The sequence below is a fragment of the Chanodichthys erythropterus genome, chromosome 1 (assembly GCF_024489055.1).
Source record: "Chanodichthys erythropterus isolate Z2021 chromosome 1, ASM2448905v1, whole genome shotgun sequence".
In the NCBI taxonomy this organism is placed as follows: Eukaryota; Metazoa; Chordata; class Actinopteri; order Cypriniformes; family Xenocyprididae; genus Chanodichthys; species Chanodichthys erythropterus.
In genome coordinates, this window is record NC_090221.1 from 21,391,652 (window position 1) to 21,411,590 (window position 19,939).

General features: G+C 36.5%; 1 protein-coding gene across 3 annotated transcripts; it reads left to right on the forward strand.

Moving 5' to 3' along the window:
• Positions 1 to 1,124: 1,124 nt before the first annotated feature.
• On the forward strand, positions 1,125 to 19,902 carry cpxm1b (carboxypeptidase X (M14 family), member 1b). 3 transcript variants are annotated; one of them, XM_067381944.1, is made up of 14 exons: positions 1,125 to 1,388; positions 1,500 to 1,770; positions 5,395 to 5,504; positions 5,720 to 5,859; positions 5,975 to 6,059; positions 8,288 to 8,438; positions 9,842 to 9,930; positions 11,436 to 11,559; positions 16,110 to 16,306; positions 16,740 to 16,919; positions 17,068 to 17,362; positions 18,315 to 18,454; positions 18,585 to 18,687; positions 18,828 to 19,902. In XM_067381944.1, the coding sequence occupies exons 1-14, from the start codon at positions 1,182 to 1,184 to the stop codon at positions 19,136 to 19,138; spliced, it is 2,403 nt and encodes an 800-aa protein (XP_067238045.1). In that variant the 5' UTR covers positions 1,125 to 1,181; the 3' UTR covers positions 19,139 to 19,902. The 3 variants fall into 3 exon arrangements, with proteins under 3 accessions (XP_067238045.1, XP_067238026.1, XP_067238035.1); XM_067381925.1 differs by having other exon boundaries at positions 1,125 to 1,770; XM_067381934.1 differs by having other exon boundaries at positions 1,125 to 1,770; positions 8,288 to 8,426.
• Positions 19,903 to 19,939: the final 37 nt, after the last annotated feature.

Genomic DNA, 19,939 nt, shown 5'->3' on the forward strand with positions numbered 1-19,939 from the left:
TTGGAATATGAAAGTTTCTTGAAACTCTGATTTCCTGTAACTCTTATTTACAAACGGTTAGTGAAAGAAGATGAACATCTTAAAATATCCATTGCTACAATCTGTTTTATTTTGTATTAATTTAATATGGGTGTTAGCAGCAAAATGTGAAAATGTAGCACAGGTTTTAAAGACGCCATTTGTCATTTCGGAGTTTTTTTTTTTTTTATTATTATTATTATAAGAAGCAACCTATATGTCCACATTAAACGAACATTAAAATGAAATAGGCAATTGATTAATTATATGAAATAATAAAATAAAAATAAAAAGAACATCTTGCACTGCTGAAGGCGGCGTTCAAATAATGACTTTTTTGACATAGCCTAACAAATGTTAAGGAAATTTACATTTTTGTAATTGGGTTAAAATTACACTTTAACTGGGTAGCATGCAAAATATGGGACACACCGAAACAGCTATGTTGTTAATTATAATTAGCTGATTAATATTTGATCCTAGTAAATATTTTTAAATTCAACAGGTTATGTCAAAATTATGACAATGTAATATTTTAATTGTTGGATGGATATGGCCAAGAAGGTCAGGAGCCGAAAAGGTACAGGCCAAAATGACAGTTTAAGTAGTATTCAGATATCTTTGTCTCTTTGATGTCTTTATACTAGGTATAAATGCATAATTTATGTTAGGTAATAGTTTATTAAGACATAAAGGTCTAGGTGTGTAAAGCATGTGTTTTCCCAATGTTAACAAGCTCAACCATTCCAGTCAGCCATTTAAAAAAAATAAATCTGTGATCGCCACTAGATGGCGCGCTGCTACAATTAATTGGGAGTACAAGCCTTCAACATTTTTTGAGTGGAAAAATATTACTAAATGTCACAGGTAGCCTAATAGAATTAAAACAATATAACATTTGACTTGATGCTCAAAATATGATTTTTTTTTTCCCCTAGAGAGAAAAAAGCGTCATTAAAGAAATTTAGTAAAGGAATGTGTAGGCCTATGGCACACATTTCCCCCTCAAATTCTCTCTCCCTCTATTCAAAGCAATATGGTCTCAAGTTTGATTTGCAACCCGAGTGGCGCGTGATTTTGCAACATTACGGGGTTCGTGCGTTCGGATAGCCTATAGCAACATTTCTGGGGAAGATTGTACAGTAGGGACTAAACAGTAAACCATGGCACCAACCGTTATACTTTTATCTTTGTTAACTTTTATTGTTGTTTTAGTTGGAGGAGTAACTAATTCACCTTCTCTTAAAAAATCATCTATAGCTGCATCATATAATTTAAATAACACTCAGACAACCTCTGCAACTGGAAGCGCGAGAGCCCGTATTAAACACAGAACCACCGGCACTTATGGAAACATCTCACCTTCTAAGGTAAGCAGATTCTCCAAGAAGGTCAAACCTACTGAGGCGACCACCAGAGCTCTGAAAACCACTGAGGGTGGCACCAAAACTCTGAAAGCCACGACATTTAAACCCACCCAGGCGACCACCAGAGCTCTGAAACCCACGACAGTGAAGCCATTCAAGTCAACTAAGGGAACCACGAAAGCTCTGAAGCCCACATTGAAATGGACAGAGGTGAGCACGAAAGCCCTGAAACCAACAACAGTGAAGCCAACAGTAACAACCACAGCCACAAGGACGACGACCACCCCAGTGCGCTTCCACACAGAGGACCTGAATGAAAACATTGATAAAAACGTGGAACGGAGAGTTTGGAACACAAAAGAAAGTGAACAACCACCAGTATTTGGTAAGTAAATGTGTTTTATGCAATAATATAATACAATTATAATTATAGAATTATTGCAGTACAATTTGCAGTTACAATTTGATCATAAACATGATAAAGGAGAAAGGAGAGTATCTATCAATCTATCTATCTATACATACATCACCCAGACATCCATCCTTCCATCCATGCTAAAAAAAAAAAAAAAAAAAAACACTAAACTAACTATAGTTCATAAATATGCATGCAGGCATTGTAACATAATTCGGGCCATATTCAAACACAGCACTAATAGTCCTTTCCTGTTTCAAAAGCCAATTGGGTCACTCAGTCAGTGAACTAGTTTTCTCCACTAAGCAAATAAACCACAGAGCTGAAAAGCATGATTTTCCATATATTATATTCAACTGCAGGAATTCTATGGTCAGAATTATGAGCGAATCTCTTGGTCATGTACCACATATTGTATCAAGTTGACTAAAATGATGATGTGTGCAAAACATCTGCTAGAAATATAAAGCTACAGTTGAAGTCTTTATTATGAAGACAGACAAGTCATTCAAGAATAAATCAATCATCTAAATGAAACGCCACAAGCAACAGCTCATCTTTTTAACTTCTCAGTTGATCTTTTATGTTCTGCAGAAACAAACACAGCAGAACCGGGGTGTTTTATCTGATTTGTAGGGGAAGGTGTTTGTGTAACAAGCCCAATTACATCTAGACCTCTCCAAACACCTCTTAATGACAAGCAGTGGCATTTCACAGCCCTGCTTTCTGTCCACTTGGAGCATAAAACAATTTAAAGAGCAACAAGACAATAGTCCAGGTCAAAGTAATTGGGCATCTAAACATTAGCAGTGCCAGGAAATCCCCCCCCCCCTTTCAGATGAATTGGTAAGGAATGCTGACTCCACAAACCATCAGACTGACTCACCCACAAGAACCAGATGTGCTTTTCTCTCACACAAGAGCCAGATCACTTTACATGATGTCCGGACACAAAACAGGCACAATCAGCTGCAATAATGCAAACTAGTTTCAAACAAGACATTTCTGGAAATGCTATCCAAGCTTTTTGCTCGTTAAACAGTTCACAAGGTTAACTGGGAGATCTACATATAAAGATACGTTAGTGAAGAGAAGTTCTTAAACTTGCATAAAAAGAGCCTGAAGGCCCCACAAGCAGAAGTTAATGCACATGGAAATTATTCATATACAACAAGAGCAGGATTTCCTGCACAAAGGAATCCCATACATACTGTAACTGATTTGATTTAAGGCATTTGTATACTGTATATTACTGCACTGTATATTGTATAAGTACTGTATAATATTTATTATAAATATAAACTAAACATCCTAGCAGGATGTGGTTCATCACAAGCAGTTAGTCAGTCAGTATTGCTTTTGAAAATTATTTTGTTTACAAGACAAATTTATGATGAACTAGTCAAATTGTTTATTATAGCATAAAGCTTCTGTATAAACTAAGGAAGGAAAGGGGGTTTCCAGTTCATTAGAGTAACACAAACCTGTTTAGAGAGGATTATTATTGCATGTATACATAAAAAATTAATACATAATGGCAAATTGCTAAAATCTTCAGGGGTTTTTATTTAGGAGGAATTACCATAGGAATGAATACTTCTTCTTTTTTTTTTTTTTTTATAAGAGCACCCAAAGCAGCTGAGTCAACCCATGTTCATATTATGACCAGTTTTGTATTTAAGGGGTTAGTTCACCCAAAAATTAATGTAATTTATTACTCACCCTCATGTCATTCCACACCCGTAAAACCTACGTTAATCTTCGGAACGCAAATTAAGATATTTTTGTTGAAATCCGATGGCTCAGTGAGGCCTGCAGAGCCAGCAATGACATTTCCTCTCTCAAGATCCATAAAGGTACTAAAAACATATTTAAATCAGTTCATGTGAGTACAGTGGTTCAATATTATTATTATAAAGCGACGAAAATATTTTTGGTGTGCCAAAAAAAAAAAAAAAAAATACATTTCAAATTTCCAATTTCAAAATGGAGCGTTATGAATCTTTTCTGTCGAAACAGCGGTTCGGAGCGCCAGAGCAGTTTGGCGGTTTGACACGTGATCCGAATCATGATTCGACACTAAAGATTCATAACGCTCCGAAGCTTAATGAAGCAGTGTTTTTGAAATCGGCCATCACTATATAAGTCGTTATTTTGTTTTTCTGGCGCACCAAAAATATTCTCGTCACTTTATAATATTAATATTGAACCACTGTACTCACATGAACCGATTTAAATATGTTTTTAGTACATTAATGGATCTTGAGAGAGGAAATGTCATTGGTGGCTCTGCAGGCCTCACTGAGCCATTAGATTTCAACAAAAAATATTTTAATTTGTGTTCTGAAGATGAACGAAGGTCTTACGGGTGTGAAACGGCATGAGGGTGAGTAATAAATGACATTATTTTCATTTTTGGGTGAACTAACCCTTTAATATCAAAAAGTTGTTTTAGAAGGCCTGTGAATGATGTGCCCTTCCAGTGAAGTCAGAAATATCAGAATTACTAGTCCTAAGCACATGAACTACCAAGCAAAGTCATATTTACAAGTGGGAAATTAGAATTCTATATGATACACAAGTTGATGAGTTGTGGCATTGGAAGGAGTGTTTTAATTTGAGACATGGAAACACTGATCTATAATATAGATGATATAACAAGACTCAACTAATCTCTGCAATTCTCCAGCTGTGATACTTGGAAAGTCTTTGGCCACTCAAACTCTCCTCCTCACTATGCATTAAGACAGCACAGACACACATCCTCTTCCAGGCAGATTCATAACATTTTTAGTTGACTTGGAATGAAATGCTCGAGCATTTAAAACAGGAGACAACATCCCATTGATGGTGGAAATGGTCATTTTCAATGCTTTAGCTATTTTCTTACAGCCATTTTCTATTTTGTGAAGTTAAAAATAGAAAATGGCTGTAATCGTCATTATAACTCAAACATAGATCCACTCTTCTTACAAAGTTAAATTATAGGCCACATCCATCTCATTCTCAACCAATTTTGCTGGGGTTTTCACACATTGGAGTAGCAGTATACGGCAAGGATCCTAAAAGCTTCAAAAACACACAGGACAACTACAAAAGACAATATAAAAAAAGAGAGAGAGAGAAAGTATTTGGAAAGCGGATGGGACAAGCTGAACTCCTCAAACAACAGTTTCCTGTCTGCTCTGCAGCTGCACCAACTGTAAAATCTTATGGATGGATTACTAAAATGGGTAACTTTATTTTACAGTGTCGTAGTTACATATTACTACATGTACTTACTATAGTAATAACAGTAAATTATGCATAATTACGAGTAACTAAACCTAAACCAAGCCCTAACCCTAACTGTAACTCTATAGTAAGTACATGTAGTTAATTAATAGTACTCAGTACTTATTTGATTAATTACAATATAACTACGGCACTGTAAAATAAAGTGTAACCCTAAAATGTTTTTTTTTTTTTAGGAATTGCATTCAAAATCGACTTGGCTCAAAAATCTAAGGGGCACATGATGTGGTGCTTCTGCTACCAAAGTCTTTCTATCTATTTCCTTGCTGCTCTTTAAATCATATCTCTTTGCTTTCTCAGAGTGTCCTCCTTTGGGTCTGGAGTCTCTGAAAGTTAAAGACTCGCAGATTCAGGCCTCCTCTTACAAGCGCATGGGTCTGGGGCCACACAGGGGCCGACTCAACATACAGGTGGGCCACACTGCAGAATAAACCTATATAAACACACTACTGTCTAAAAGTTTGGGATCAGTTAAGTTAAATTAATAATTTTATTCAGCAAGGACACATTAAATTGATCAAAAGTGACAGTAAAGACTTGTATAATGTTACGTGAGATTGTAATATTTCACAATATTACAATATATTAACATAACCACTCTTTCATTGTTGTTGTTGTTTTGCAGTCTGGTGTGGAGGATGGGGATATCTATGACGGAGCTTGGTGTGCCCAGTATAAAGACCAGAACCAATGGTTACAAGTAGATGCCAAGAAGCTCACACGGTTCACAGCGGTGATACTACAGGGTCGCAGCTCTATATGGAGGTACTTCATATCAATATATATTTCTCTACTGTAATATAATAATTATATAACTGTAATCATAATTAAAACAAATAGTAAATTGCAATAATAACAACATGTCACTCTTATTCTGTAGCTTGGACTATGTTGAAACCTTCAAGGTTCAGGTTAGCAATGACACCATTAAATGGAAGCCATGCATGAACGGGACAGAAGAGGCGGTATGTTGTTCTCTTTATCAACTGTATTTTTTAAAAAGACAGACAGAAAGAAAAAAGGTCTTATTTAAATTTTATTTATTTACTTTCTACGCTACCAGTCAAAAGTTTGGAATAATTTTTCCATGTTTTTGAAAGAAGCCTCTTTTGTTGACCAAGACTTTATTTGATGAAAAATACAGTAAAATAGTAATATTGTGAAATATTAATAGAATTTAATGTAATTTATTCCTGTAGTGTCAAAGATGAATTTTCAGCATCATTACTCCAGTCTTAAAGGGTTAGTTCACCCAAAAATGAAAATAATGTAATTTATTACTCACCCTCATGCCGTTCCACACCCGTAAGACCTTCGTTAATCTTCGGAACACATATTAAGATATTTTAGTTGAAATCCGATGGCTCCGTGAGGCCTCCATAGGGAAGCATCGGAGCACAAATGAATCAGTGTATCGAATCTGCTGTTCGAAGCACCAAAGTCATGTGATTTCAGCCGTTGGCAGTTTGACAAACGATCCGAATCATGATTCGATACACTAATTCATTTGTGCTCCGAATCTTCCTGAAGCAGTGTTTTGAAATAGGCCATCATTAAATAAGTTGTTATTTTGTTTTTTTGGCGCTCCAAAAGTAATCTTGTCGCTTTATAATATTAATATTGAACCACTGTACTCACATGAACCGATTTAAATATGTTTTTAGTACCTTTATGGATCTTTAGAGAGGAAGTGTCATTGCTCCCTATGGAGGCCTCACGGAGCCACAGGATTTCAACTAAAATATCTTAATTTGTGTTCCGAAGATTAACAAAGGTTTTACGGGTGTGGAACGGCATGAGGGTAAGTAATAAATGACAGAATTTTCATTTTTAGGTGAACTAACCCTTTAAGTGTCACATGATTTCTCAGAAAAAAATTCTAATAACTTCCTTTAAAAATCATAAAAAAAAATTGTAATTATTCCAAACTTTTGACCAGTAATGTATATTACACAAAATAAGTTGCCATTTATACAGCTTAGTTTTAAAATCCCCCTGTAGTCAATGATTTTATCTGTTTTAAAACTCACCTTTGATTACCAAAATTACATATTTAAACATTTTTCCTTGAATGTAACTCTACACTCTTGCCTCATTTAATATGCACGGAACAATGAATATGCAAATTAGCCCCACCTCCACTCGCTCACGCCAGCTCAGACGAGATCCACTCGGTCAACTTACTGAGGTAAACGCCGCACAATGGTATCGCTCTTTACAACATCGGACACATAAGTGTAATTTGTATGATTATTTTTTTGCTTGACTATGTTATCAAACATCTAATAATGTGTTGCTAATGTTATACAAACCATGTTCCCATTCACCATGTCAGAATGTCAGTGGAGAAAGGCATATAATTCATCATAACATTGTAATATATATCATACACCTGCCATATTGCTCAATCTACCCAATTTTTCATATCAACAGAAAAGTATAACCTGGTTTCTCTTGAAACCCCCCGCTAGCTAATGATATGCTAAAGCCCACCAGCACATTGACATAATTGGTTACAAGGTAGTTTGACATCACAGACACCAGCGATTTCAAATTCACTATAGTTTTAAGGAGAAAATACTCAGCAATGGTGTTTACATAAGACTTTGCACATGGTTTGTATTAAAGCATTTTAAAAACACCACATAGACATATAAACAACATTAAAAACTTGATTTTCACCATAGTATTTTCAGGGAATACTGATCTCTGAAAAAAAATGAAAAATAACAATTGTATTTTGATGAAAAATACAGTAAAATAGTAATATTGTGAAATATTAATAGAATTTAAAAGAACCGTTTTCTATTTTAATATATTTTAAAATGTAATTTATTCCTTCAATTTTCCTACAATTTTTATCTAAAATAAACCCCCTTTTCAGACAGTAGGTTGTGCCATTCACCTCTGCTAGTGTATATTAGCCACAGTATCTTTGTGACATCATTATATCCATTCAGTTTCCAGCTGGCACAGGGTCTTTTGTACAAACAGAGGTTGGAGGCAGGCGCTGGCAGTAGATGGCAAGGTTAAGCGGCTCTTTTGAAAAGAATAGCCTGCCCACTGTGGACTCCACTGTGCCAGCCTCTCGTGTGCCCTCCTTGGGCATAGACTGTGCCAGCTGCCACTGGCAAATGTCACTTGGATCGCATCAATAGGATCACTCACCAGAAGTGATCTTGTATGCTAACAGGTGTTTGAAGGGAACAAGGACAGCGAAACACCAGTCTTGGCCATTTTGCCCGAACCGGCGGTGGCACAATACATACGCATTAACCCTCAGACCTGGTTTAAGAATGGGACCATCTGCCTGAGAGCTGAAATTATGGGCTGTGAGCTGCCAGGTATTCCAAACACAAACCTTTCACTGATCTCACATATGGAAGGTCTTTATTTTACACATCATAAACCTCACTCCCCTGGCCCCAGGAGGTGTGTGGTGTTTAGCATCCTTGTTAAGGGCCGGTTACATAAGTAAATGATAACAATATACTACTGCAAATAAAAAATGGCCACAGTAAAGGCATGTTCACATCAAGGACAATAACTATAACAATAGATAGATAGAGGCTATAACTATAAATCATAGAGGAATGATATAAATCACTTTCATAATTATTTTTTTCCAGCTGAAGAATGATAAAAACATTGACAGCCAATCAGAATCCACACCCGTCAGACCTTTGTTCAGAACACAATGGAACAGAAAGTATTTTTGTCGCTTCATAACATTAAAGTGTTCACACAAAAATGAAAATGATCCCACGATTTACTCATCCTAGGTGTATATGACTGTCTTTAAGACGAACACAATCGGAGATACATTTAAAAATATCATTAGTCCTCCAGGGTTGATAATGGTTGCGAATGGCTGCCCAGATTTTGAAGACAAGGCATCCATCCATAAAAAAAATAAATCCACCGACTCCAAGGGTTAATAAAGGCCTTCTGAAAAAAGGCAAATTGATGCATTTGTGTAAGACAAACATCCCTATTTAAAACTTTATAAAGTAAAATAAGGAACTTCTGGCACAACAGCCATGCGCATTCAACGTACTTCCAAAAAGCACTAACTTCCATGGCATTGTGTACTACGCTGAAGTTAACGCTTTTTGGACGTATGTCAAATATACTTTATAAAGTTTTAAATAAGGATAGTCGATTCACTTCAGAAGACCTTTATTAACCCTACGGAGTCATATGTATTCATTTTTTTGTCTTCAAAATTTGGAGGATATTTTTAAATATATCTCCGATTGTGTTTGTCTGAAAGAAGATTCACCTAGGATGGCTTAAGGGTGAGTAAATCATTTTCATTTTTGAGTGAACTATTCCTTTAAGGTTGAACCACTGTAGTCACATGGCCAATTTAATGATGTCTTTACTACTTTTCTGGACCTTGAATGTGTAATTATGTTGCTTTCTTTTGGGGATCAGAAACCTCTCAGATTTGAATTAAAATATCTTAATTTGTGTTCCAAAGATGAACAAAGGTCTTACAGGTAAGGAATGACATGAGGGTGAGTAATTAATGACACAAATTTCATTTTTGAGTGAACTAACCCTTTAAAGAGCTCTAGAATTTAAAGCAGAAGATGACAAACCTGAAGCACGCACTTAGAATAAACAGAGAGTTATTGTTCAATGGTGTGGATGCTAATATAGTTATCATTATGGTTATCTTTATAGTTATCATTCTTGGTGTGAATGGGCCTCAATGTTCATGAACTGTACATCGTGTTTTAAGATCCAAACAATATCTACCCATGGCAAGCTGAGGAAGGCACCAAGGACAAACTGGACTTCAGACATCATAACTACAACGAGATGAGGAAGGTGAGAAAGATGAAGCCTTTAGATAGCATGAAATGATGCAAACCACTGACATATTGACCATTAGAAATATGATATGACTTGATACAATACCTACATGTATTTAAAATTAAGTATTGTTTTTCTGATGAAAGGGAAAATAAAAATTATGATTCATAAAAAAACAATTGCTCTTTAAAGTGAGGAGCCCTACATGTTAGAACAATCCACCGCAGATTGACAGAGATGGTCTTTGAGTCAGGCTGCATGATCTAAAAACCAGCCTTGGCGTGAAAACAAACATTTTCCAAGATTGTCACATCAGTATGTGAGTGCTGCCTTGCGGATCACTTGCGGTCAGTCTGACCACCATTATGCAACAGTGTCTACATTAACACAAGCCTGCGGGCAGGTAACAAAAACCACACAGAATATACACAGAAAGTTAAAAGCAAGGAATGTTTTAGTATATTCTCCAGTCCTGGATCCTCTGCTTTGTCATACACTCCTGTTCAGAAGTTTGGGATCGGTAAGATTTTTTTTTTTTTTTTTAATGTTACTAAAAGAAGTCTCTTATAGGGAAAGTTCACCCAAAAATGAAAATTTGATGTTTATCTGCTTACCCCCAGCGCATCCAAGATGTAGGTGACTTTGTTTCTTCAGTAGAACACAAATTATGATTTTTAACTCCAGCCGTCGCCGTCTGTCAGTCAAATATTGGGAGTGAATGGGAACACAATCAATACGAGTCGCACTTGCACTTGCAAACTTGCACAGACAACTCCAAATTAAACCCTGTGGCTCGTGACGACACATTGATGTCCTAAGACACGAAACGATCAGTTTGTGCGAGAAACCGAACAGTATTTATATAATTTTTTACCTCTAATACACCTCTATGTCCAACTGCATTCAGCACTCGCTTAGTGAGGTCTGATCGCGCTCTTACAACGGCAGTGATGTCTCTCGCATATACTTCAATGAGTGCTAGACGTTACTTCAGTTGTCAGAGCGCGATCAGACAGACGGTTGGAGTTAAAAATCATCATTTGTGTTCTACTGAAGAAACAAAGTCACCTACATCTTGGATGTGCTGGGGGTAAGCAGATAAACATAAATTTTCATTTTTGGGTGAACTATCCCTTTATGCTCAACAAGGCTGCATGCATTTAATCAAATACCAGTAATATTGTGAAATATTTAAAATTTAAAATAATCATTTAAAAAAAAATCATCATTACTCCCGTCTTCAGAATCACATGATCCTTCAGAAATCATAATTTGCTGATTTAGTGCTCAAGAAACATTTCTTATTATTATAAACATTGAGAATGGTTGTGCTGCTAAAAAATTTGTGAGTTTTGATGAATGGAAAGTTCAAAAGAACAGCATTTATTTGAAATAGAAATGTTTTGTAACATTGTAAATATCTTTACTATCACTTTGTAATTTTATTTTGTAATTTACTTTGTAATTTTATTGAATTAATGTGTCCTTAGTGTACATTATGTACATCATTTTTCTTTCAGCTTATGAAGTCTGTGAACGAGATGTGTCCTGATATCACCCGCATTTACAGCATTGGCAAAAGTTACATGGGCCTTAAACTGTATGTGATGGAAATCTCAGACAACCCAGGCAAACACGAGCTAGGTGAGTTTGAGTCCCAACACAAGTTAACCTACCACCAACTATAGAGGGTATGCATTGACGTTACTTTCCCGCCGGAACACACCCCCTCAGCTAGACTGAAAATTGAAACTGGATTGCATGAAACTGCAAAAACATGAGTAAAACAAATGATTATTAGTTTAACGCAACCAAAGGTTGGACTTGATATAGTGTTCCTTACAACTTACCAAAGATCCAGTGATCTATGGATATTGACATGCAGCCAGGAATCATGAACTAAATATGTATGTAACAACAAAGGGTATGTGGAATAGAGTTTTCTGTGGTGCTCTTTGGGCACAGTTATCAGTTTTTATGCTGCAACGAGAGCAATTGGAACATAGCCCAAAAACCCTCTGCATCTCTTTCACTCACTCTCATTCAGTCTGATTTGCCCTGTCTATTTACACTGGGCAACTCTAGTGTTTGCATTGGCCTGTGGGCTAGAGATTGGTTCCTTGGTGAGTGAGGTTGCCAGCTCTGGCAGTGGTTTACTCGTCTCCTGCCAGCACTCATAGCGCAGACTGGAGCCAGGGATGCAATTGCAGAAGGCCGTGGCGGCAGACCTCAAAAAGCGTCTACAGCATGAAAGTGGGAAGAAATAACCTCATCCGGTGTTATAAAATCATAGAGCATTTCACAAGTGGATCAAAGCATGTGGCGATTCTGCTTAAGAGGAAATCTGATTTGATTAATCTAAAGTCTCTACGGGAACAATGGAGAAATGCCAGCCTACAAGAAACCACAAGTTATGGCCTCTTTGGAAACAGATTAGCTTTATGTTGGCTGTGCTTATGAAATGAGAACAGTATGAAAGTGCATTTGTGTGCTCTAGTCTTCCAAGCCACATGGATCATGTCTGAGGTCAAATAACACACCTAAATGTCATTATTGTCATAACCGCTTTTTCGTATTGACAGTCCTTTCCTATTCAGTTTCATTGTCTGATCTCCACCCAAATGAACCATTAATCTTTTCAAATCTGTTTTGATATATAAATATAGAGACAAAATAAATGCAACAGTGACCAAACACAGCCTTGATTCTCAAGTTGTATGCCTCAAACTAAATCGACCAGCTCCAACGTGAATCACAATATTAAAAGAACAAAAAGGTCCAAAACTGTGTCCTTAAAATCTGATGAAATTAACTATAATGGATCAGTGAATGAATGACAACTAAATACAAAAATAATGGTACAATGTCAAACAACTGATTAGAATTAAAACCAATATTTTACATTTGTTGTAATATAAACATTTTCTTCAGCTCGCTTTCAATGTACTATACTATACTGATAAGAAAAACTCAGTAAACTTGTTTTGTGAGTAAATTTAAGGGCAAACGACACAAGCCCTCTTCAAGCTATAGGATGTTAAAAATCTTTGTGTCTAAAGAAGATTTATCATTTGATATTATTTGATATATATTTTATAAATACACACACATATATGTGTCATTTGTGAGAGACTAACTCAGTTACATCATTCACAGTTTTCTCTAGAGCTGCTTTATAGATGAACTGAACTCATTTCATATTTGATGATCTTAACACAGTTGCGATGTGTTAAGATCTGAATCAATCTTTGAATTCAGTGTTGATTCAGTTCTGAATCAGAACTGAATCAACACTGAACTGACCTCAGCAGAACAATGACACCATTTTCTTTTAAGAGCTGCTGTACAGCAGAAATGAACTACATCATTATTTATATAAAACGTGATTTGACAAAAAAATAGGCTGAAATTAAATTGACTAAAGGAAGCAAATCAACAAACCATCAAATAATAAAAACCTGAGTTCATGACACATCCGCCTTAAAAAAATGTATAAGTTATTGGTAAAAAAAAATTATGTTTTTATGGAGAATGATTTTTTTTTACTTGTAGATCATGAGTACTGTGCTCTACACAGGAGAGGAGACATTCTCATTTTTTCCTAGCCTGTCTGATGGGTATATCATTTTTTTGTTTGGTTGCACACTCAATACGAATCAGTCGCTTGTTGTTTCAAGGTTTTCCAGACTTGTGCATATCTTGTCTGCATTTAAAGGGATAGTTCACCCAAAAATGAAAACTCTAGGCATTTCTCAATGTCAAGGATACTTCCTTGGCAGGTCTGGTCCTTCCAAGTCACTTCCTTCAGAGGCTAAGCGAGGCTCCTCTTTAGCATTCGGAGAACACGTAAATGGAACAGACTAGCAAGTGCATGTCATTGCGTCATTACGTCAGTGAAAAGGTAAAAGAAATGCCGGTGACGGCAACCAAGCTAACAATTGTTAAATGACGGTCCGGTTCAGTTAGCCATCAATAACGTAATTTGTATTTGTATAATTTATAATATCAATACGATAGTAATTTGTACTGACATTTAAACGTTAAACTTTATTTATCTGACATATTTACTACAGTTATAACAAATGTTTGGTAACGTAAATATCCTTACATTTGAAAGCATATTGCCCGCTAACGTCCGACATTTTTGCGACAAGATCGCAAAGCTGCGCGCATAGGATTGTGGGTGATTTTAGAGCGCGAAGGCTACACATATGCATCCTTTCCTGTATATGGGATATTTTTCTAACAAAGGACTCAGTCCTTGTTTGAAATTCCAAGGATCCTCGACATTGGAACAGTCCTTCAACGGATGTCGATGACGTAGCATCCTCGAAATTCTGGCTTCTGAGGATCCTTCCTTGACATTGAGAAACGCCTCCGGTCATCATTTACTCCCCCTCAAGTTGTTCCAAACCTATATACATTTCTTTGTTCTGCTCTACACAAAGTGTACACTTTGACTGCCATAGTATTTTTACTAGTGTACAGTAGAACAAAGAAATTTATACAGGTTTGGAACAACTTGAGGGGGCGTAAATGCTGACAGAATTTGCATTTTTGGGTGAACTATCCCTTTAAATCAATGGCATATCAATGTTGTGTTCTGGATGTGGGGGTCAAAGTTCAGTTAGTTACTTCTCTGGAAATTCCTCCTCTTTGGTGGGATGGATCATGTTTTCTCAGTGGGGCTAACGAGAGCCAGATTGCAGAGACTGAATGGGTCGACTGTTAACCAAATAGTGCAGAGAAAGAGGAGGGGGAATTTAACCTTCCAGAGGACCTGAACCTAATGACGCTCAGTTTCACTGTCAAAACAGACGCAACTTGTGCTCCTCTTGACTGACAAAGAGGCAGCAAGCTGCAAGCCGAATCAATATTTATAGAAGTAAATCAGCCAAGCTTGGTCAGATATGCACAGATGCAGCTCAAGAGCACATGAGCTATTTCCTGTTTTTGCTTAAAAATTCAGAAAGATGGCACATTAAATGTGCCTGTTTTTTTCATTGTATCCTAAATTTCAAGGTATTATAAATGAAAAAGGCCATGAATCCCTAAATTCTTCTTTATCATCATGTAAGCATGGCTTCTCTGAGACAGATACAATTGACTACATATTCATTTTTATGTTTTAGCAAGCTACTAATTTATCAGCATTCTCAAACATGTTACATAAAAAGCATTTTCCCCCACTTCCAGTTTTACACCAAAAAGAAATGCATGATACTTTTGACAAATGTCGAAAATGGTCACATTGGATCAAGCCTCCAGTAATATCAGTGGCTTAAAAATAGTTGCTTTTATTTTACATAATGGTAAACTACTGAATGCTACTCACCTTCTCTCTGTAGACCAGCTATCAAACACTGTCATTTGTGAAATACTTTAATCAATGGTGGCAAATACTGTTGTAAAATGGGCGTTTCTACAATATAATCGAAAACTGAAATTAAGTTTTTACTTTTAAATTATCCACTCCAATAAGTGTCACTAAAGTCCGTGGCTATAGACCCTTTTCACAGACTGTGATGATGCATTTCCACAGTTATTTACAACGCAAATCTTGTAATTTGTTTATTTTATTTTATGTATATTTATAACACTACACTGTTATATTATACAGTGTTATATTACCTGGTCATTAATGCCTGCTGTGTGAGTGTTTCTAATACAATGGCTGAGGGATGCTGAATACAATGCTGATGTCTTTCTCCCTTTTTTGTATTTTTCTATTGAAGCAAACTGGAATGCAAAAATTATATTTGTTGTCTTCCACTTCTGAGAACCCCAGAAATTTGAAAATTGTCCACTGCCAATAAAGCAAAAACAATAGTGTACCTTTAATCACAAGCTAAATAAGTGAGCACTAATAAATAACCCTTAAAATTTTAAAACAAAAAATGTTGGCCTGACAAATTATGAAAAGAACTGATCTTGAAAACAAAACATTTAACAGACAAGCAGAGATTTCTGCCTCTCTGAGCTGCTAGAGAGGGGGTGCCAGATTTCAGACACCTCTGTTAGCACACTGTATAGAGGAGGTGTAGAGAATCTGGGCAAAGCATGGAGTTACATTTCAAAACAGAGCCCCACATCTGTCTATACAAGTACCATAACACTCCTAATAACTGCACACACCTAATCTAACTTCTGTGAAGGAGCATAACAATCTAAAAACAGTTTGGCTCCCCCTGCAGGTGAACCTGAGTTCCGCTATGTGGCCGGTATGCATGGAAACGAAGTGCTCGGGAGGGAAGTACTGCTCAACCTGATGGAGTACATATGCCAGGAGTACAAACGTGGAAATCAGCGCATAGTTCACCTAGTCAAAGAGACACGCATCCATCTTCTACCCTCGATGAACCCTGATGGCTATGAAATGGCTTACAAAAAGGTAGAGTGGGGAAAGCAATGGATATTCTGAATTTTCTGAAATCATTTTAATATACTGATTTGATGCTTAAGAATCATTATCAATGTCAAAAACAGTTGTGCTGCCTCATTTTTTTGTGAAAACTATGATACATTTTTTCAGGATTCTTTAATGAATATAAAGAAACAGCTTTTATTTGAAATAGAAATCTTTTGTAACATTATCCTTGCCAAATACTTCATTTCTATTAATTTCTTTCCAAATAATAATAAAAAAAAAAATAATAAAAATCTTACTGACCCCAAATGTTTGAAACGTACTGTACATGCATCATATAACCATCATAACATTATTCATTGCACACTAAATAACCTTTATAATATAATTAATCTTAAATATTTTAAACAAGCTCAATAAATCAACAACTTCATAACACTTGTGTTTTGTTTTACAGGGTTCAGAGCTGGCCGGGTGGGCACTGGGTCGCTATAGTTATGAAGGCATTGACATGAATCACAACTTTGCAGATCTGAACACAGTGATGTGGGATGCCATCGAACTAGAAACAGACAAGTCGAAACTAATCAATCACTACTTTCCCATTCCAGAGCACTACACTTCAGAAGACGCTATGGTAAAGTAGGCCTGTAAAGATCATATATGGGATCTCACACCCTTCCCATCTTTAAATGACTTAAAATGATAATTCATGTAATTTTGCCATAATATTTTAGATAAATTATTTTGGTCTTTTATCAATTATTTTGGTCTTTATATTGAAGGTGGCTCCAGAAACGAGAGCCGTCATCAGCTGGATGCAGACCATACCATTTGTTCTCAGCGCTAACCTGCATGGAGGAGAGCTGGTGGTCACCTACCCTTTTGACATGACCAAAGACTGGGCCCCTAAAGAGCACACACCAACCCCTGATGACAGCTTTTTCCGCTGGCTGGCCACCGTTTATGCAAGCACCAATCATGTGATGTCCAACCCAGACCGAAGGCCCTGCCACAATGAGGACTTCCTTCGTTACAATAACATTATTAATGGAGCGAACTGGCACACTGTGCCAGGCAGTGAGTACTGCTGCTATTGTGGCTTTTGAGATCATGCTCTTTGCTGATAAAACTTCACATATATATATATATATATTACACACACACACAGTGTGTACGGAAAGTATTCAGACCCCCTTAAATTTTTCACTCTTTGTTATATTGCAGCCATTTGCTAAAATCATTTAAGTTCATTTATTCAGCAAGGATGCATAAAATTGATCAAAAGCGTAAAATTGATCAAAAGTAAAGACATTTATAATGGTACAAAATATTTGTTTAAAAAAAATGCTGATCTTTTGAAATGTCTATTCATCAACATTGCAATAATAAGAAATGTTTAAGAAACAAATCAGAAGAATGATTTCTGAAGACTGGAGTAATGATGCTGAAAATTTATTCCATCACAGCAATAAATTACATTTTAAAATATATTTAAATGGAAAACTTACTTTAAATTGTAATATTTCATAATATTAGTTTTTACTGTATTTTTGATCAAATAAATGCAGCCTTGGTGAGCATTAGAGACAAAAATTTTATCGACCCCAAACCTTCGGACTGTTGTGTGTGTGTGTGTGTGTATAAACCTGAGTTCACCTACATCGTGGGGACCAGCCGCCAGTCCCCACAATGTAAATTAATTAATAAAAATACTAAATGATGTTTTTGTGAGAAAATAAAGGTGTGCACAGTTTCCTGTGATGGTTAGGTTTAGGGTTAGGGGTAGGGTAGGAGGAAAGAAAGTACGGTTTGTACAGTATAAAATGCATTGCGGCCTATGGAAAGTCCCCACAATTGACAAAAACAAACGTGTGTGTGTGTGTGTGTGTGTGTGTGTGTGTGTGTGTGTGTGTGTGTGTGTGTGTGTGTGTGTGTGTGTGTGTGTGTGTGTGTGTGTGTGTGTGTGTGTGTGTGTGTGAACCCTGATTACATGCATTTAACGCTTCATGTGACCCATCTTCTTCTGTAGGTATGAATGACTTCAGTTACCTGCACACCAACTGTTTTGAGGTGACCGTGGAGCTGTCCTGTGATAAGTTCCCTCATGTCAGTGAGCTGCCTATAGAATGGGAGAACAATAAAGAATCTCTCCTTGTCTACATGGAGCAGGTACAACATATCGCATACAAAAACCCAGCAACCACTAAACATTAAGCAATTAATCTTATATGTCATGTCTAGACACCTGAATATGTCAGGACAATGTGCAACCAATCTGTTTGTCAATATTTGTCATCAGGTGCACAGAGGAATCAAAGGAGTGGTTAGGGACAAAGACACTGAAGCCGGCATCGCTGATGCCATTATCAAAGTGGATGACATCGACCATCACATAAGATCAGGTAATACTAAAAATTAACAGGTAATACTATTAATTATATTATAATTAAAATGATGCATTACTTGAATAAATAATAAAAACATTATAAACTCTCATTTGTTCAATCTGTAAAAATAAAAAGATTCTCCTGTCATTTTTCAGCTTTTGATGGAGACTTCTGGCGTCTGTTGAACCCGGGTGAATATGACATCACGGTGACTGCAGAGGGATATTTCCCTGCCACTCGAAGTTGCAGGGTCGAGTACGAACATTACCCCACTATCTGCGACTTCCACCTTACCAAGACACCAAAACAGCGGCTGAGAGAGATCCTGGCCAAGGGCGGCAAGATTCCCAAAGACCTGCAGCTTAGACTCCGGCAGCTGCGCATACGGAAACTGCGTGCCAGTACTAAGCTTATTAACCAACGCAGGATGTCACAGCAGCGCAGGGCTAGGGGGGCCCACAACTAGACTGACCTTTAACCTCTGACCTGCTGGCCAAGTACAGAATTAAACTGTATCAATGTCCATGGCAAATGCAATTTAAATGGGCCTGTAAATGGATTTGCCTTTTTCTATGGTAACATACATTGTATATTATACATTTGAGGATTTGTAAATTAAATTACACACAAAAATGTCTCAAAACTGTTTTATACTTTTATACTAGACACTGTTATTAATAATGTCAACGATGCTGTTGTTGGAAAGTTTGGTTTTTATGCTAATCTGTGCCCACATTTGTGCATAGAGTTGCAAATACAACATCTCAGTCTGGAACTGATGTTTTGTCAAATGGTTTCTTTAACTGTTCAGTGTTTATATTTTGTTTTGCTATATATTGTAACCTTGAAAGTCATCAAGAGTTGATATCTGCTGAAATATATACCGAATATAATGCTCATGAAAGCACTTGGATGTTTTGTTTTTAAGGAAACTTGCCAAACGAAAAATTAAAAAACAGCAATAACACCACTGGTATTAAGATAAACATACAAAAGCATACCTCAATGTCCAAATATGAGCAGTTACAGAGATCCGAATGAAATGGATATCATTTGTATATAACTAAACTTTTGTAATAAAATACTTCTCGAAGTAAACAATATGAATGAACTTGGCCTAGTGCCGTTTATATGGACGCCACTGTCTCTGTTTAAACTGTGACTGTCAACAGATGGCGCTGTGGTGGTTTTGGAGATTTCAATAGGGTACAGATTTATAGAAAAATAAATAAATATGCTTTCAGAATACATTGAATCTACTCTGTCT

Coding starts and splice junctions, on each gene's coding strand:
- cpxm1b (XM_067381925.1), top strand. CDS start 1,182: ATGGCACCAACCGTTATACTTTTATCTTTGTTAACTTTTATTGTTGTT. Junction 5,860..5,974: donor GGTCGCAGCTCTATATGGAG/GTACTTCATATC, acceptor CTTATTCTGTAG/CTTGGACTATGTTGAAACCT. Junction 8,439..9,841: donor TATGGGCTGTGAGCTGCCAG/GTATTCCAAACA, acceptor TCGTGTTTTAAG/ATCCAAACAATATCTACCCA.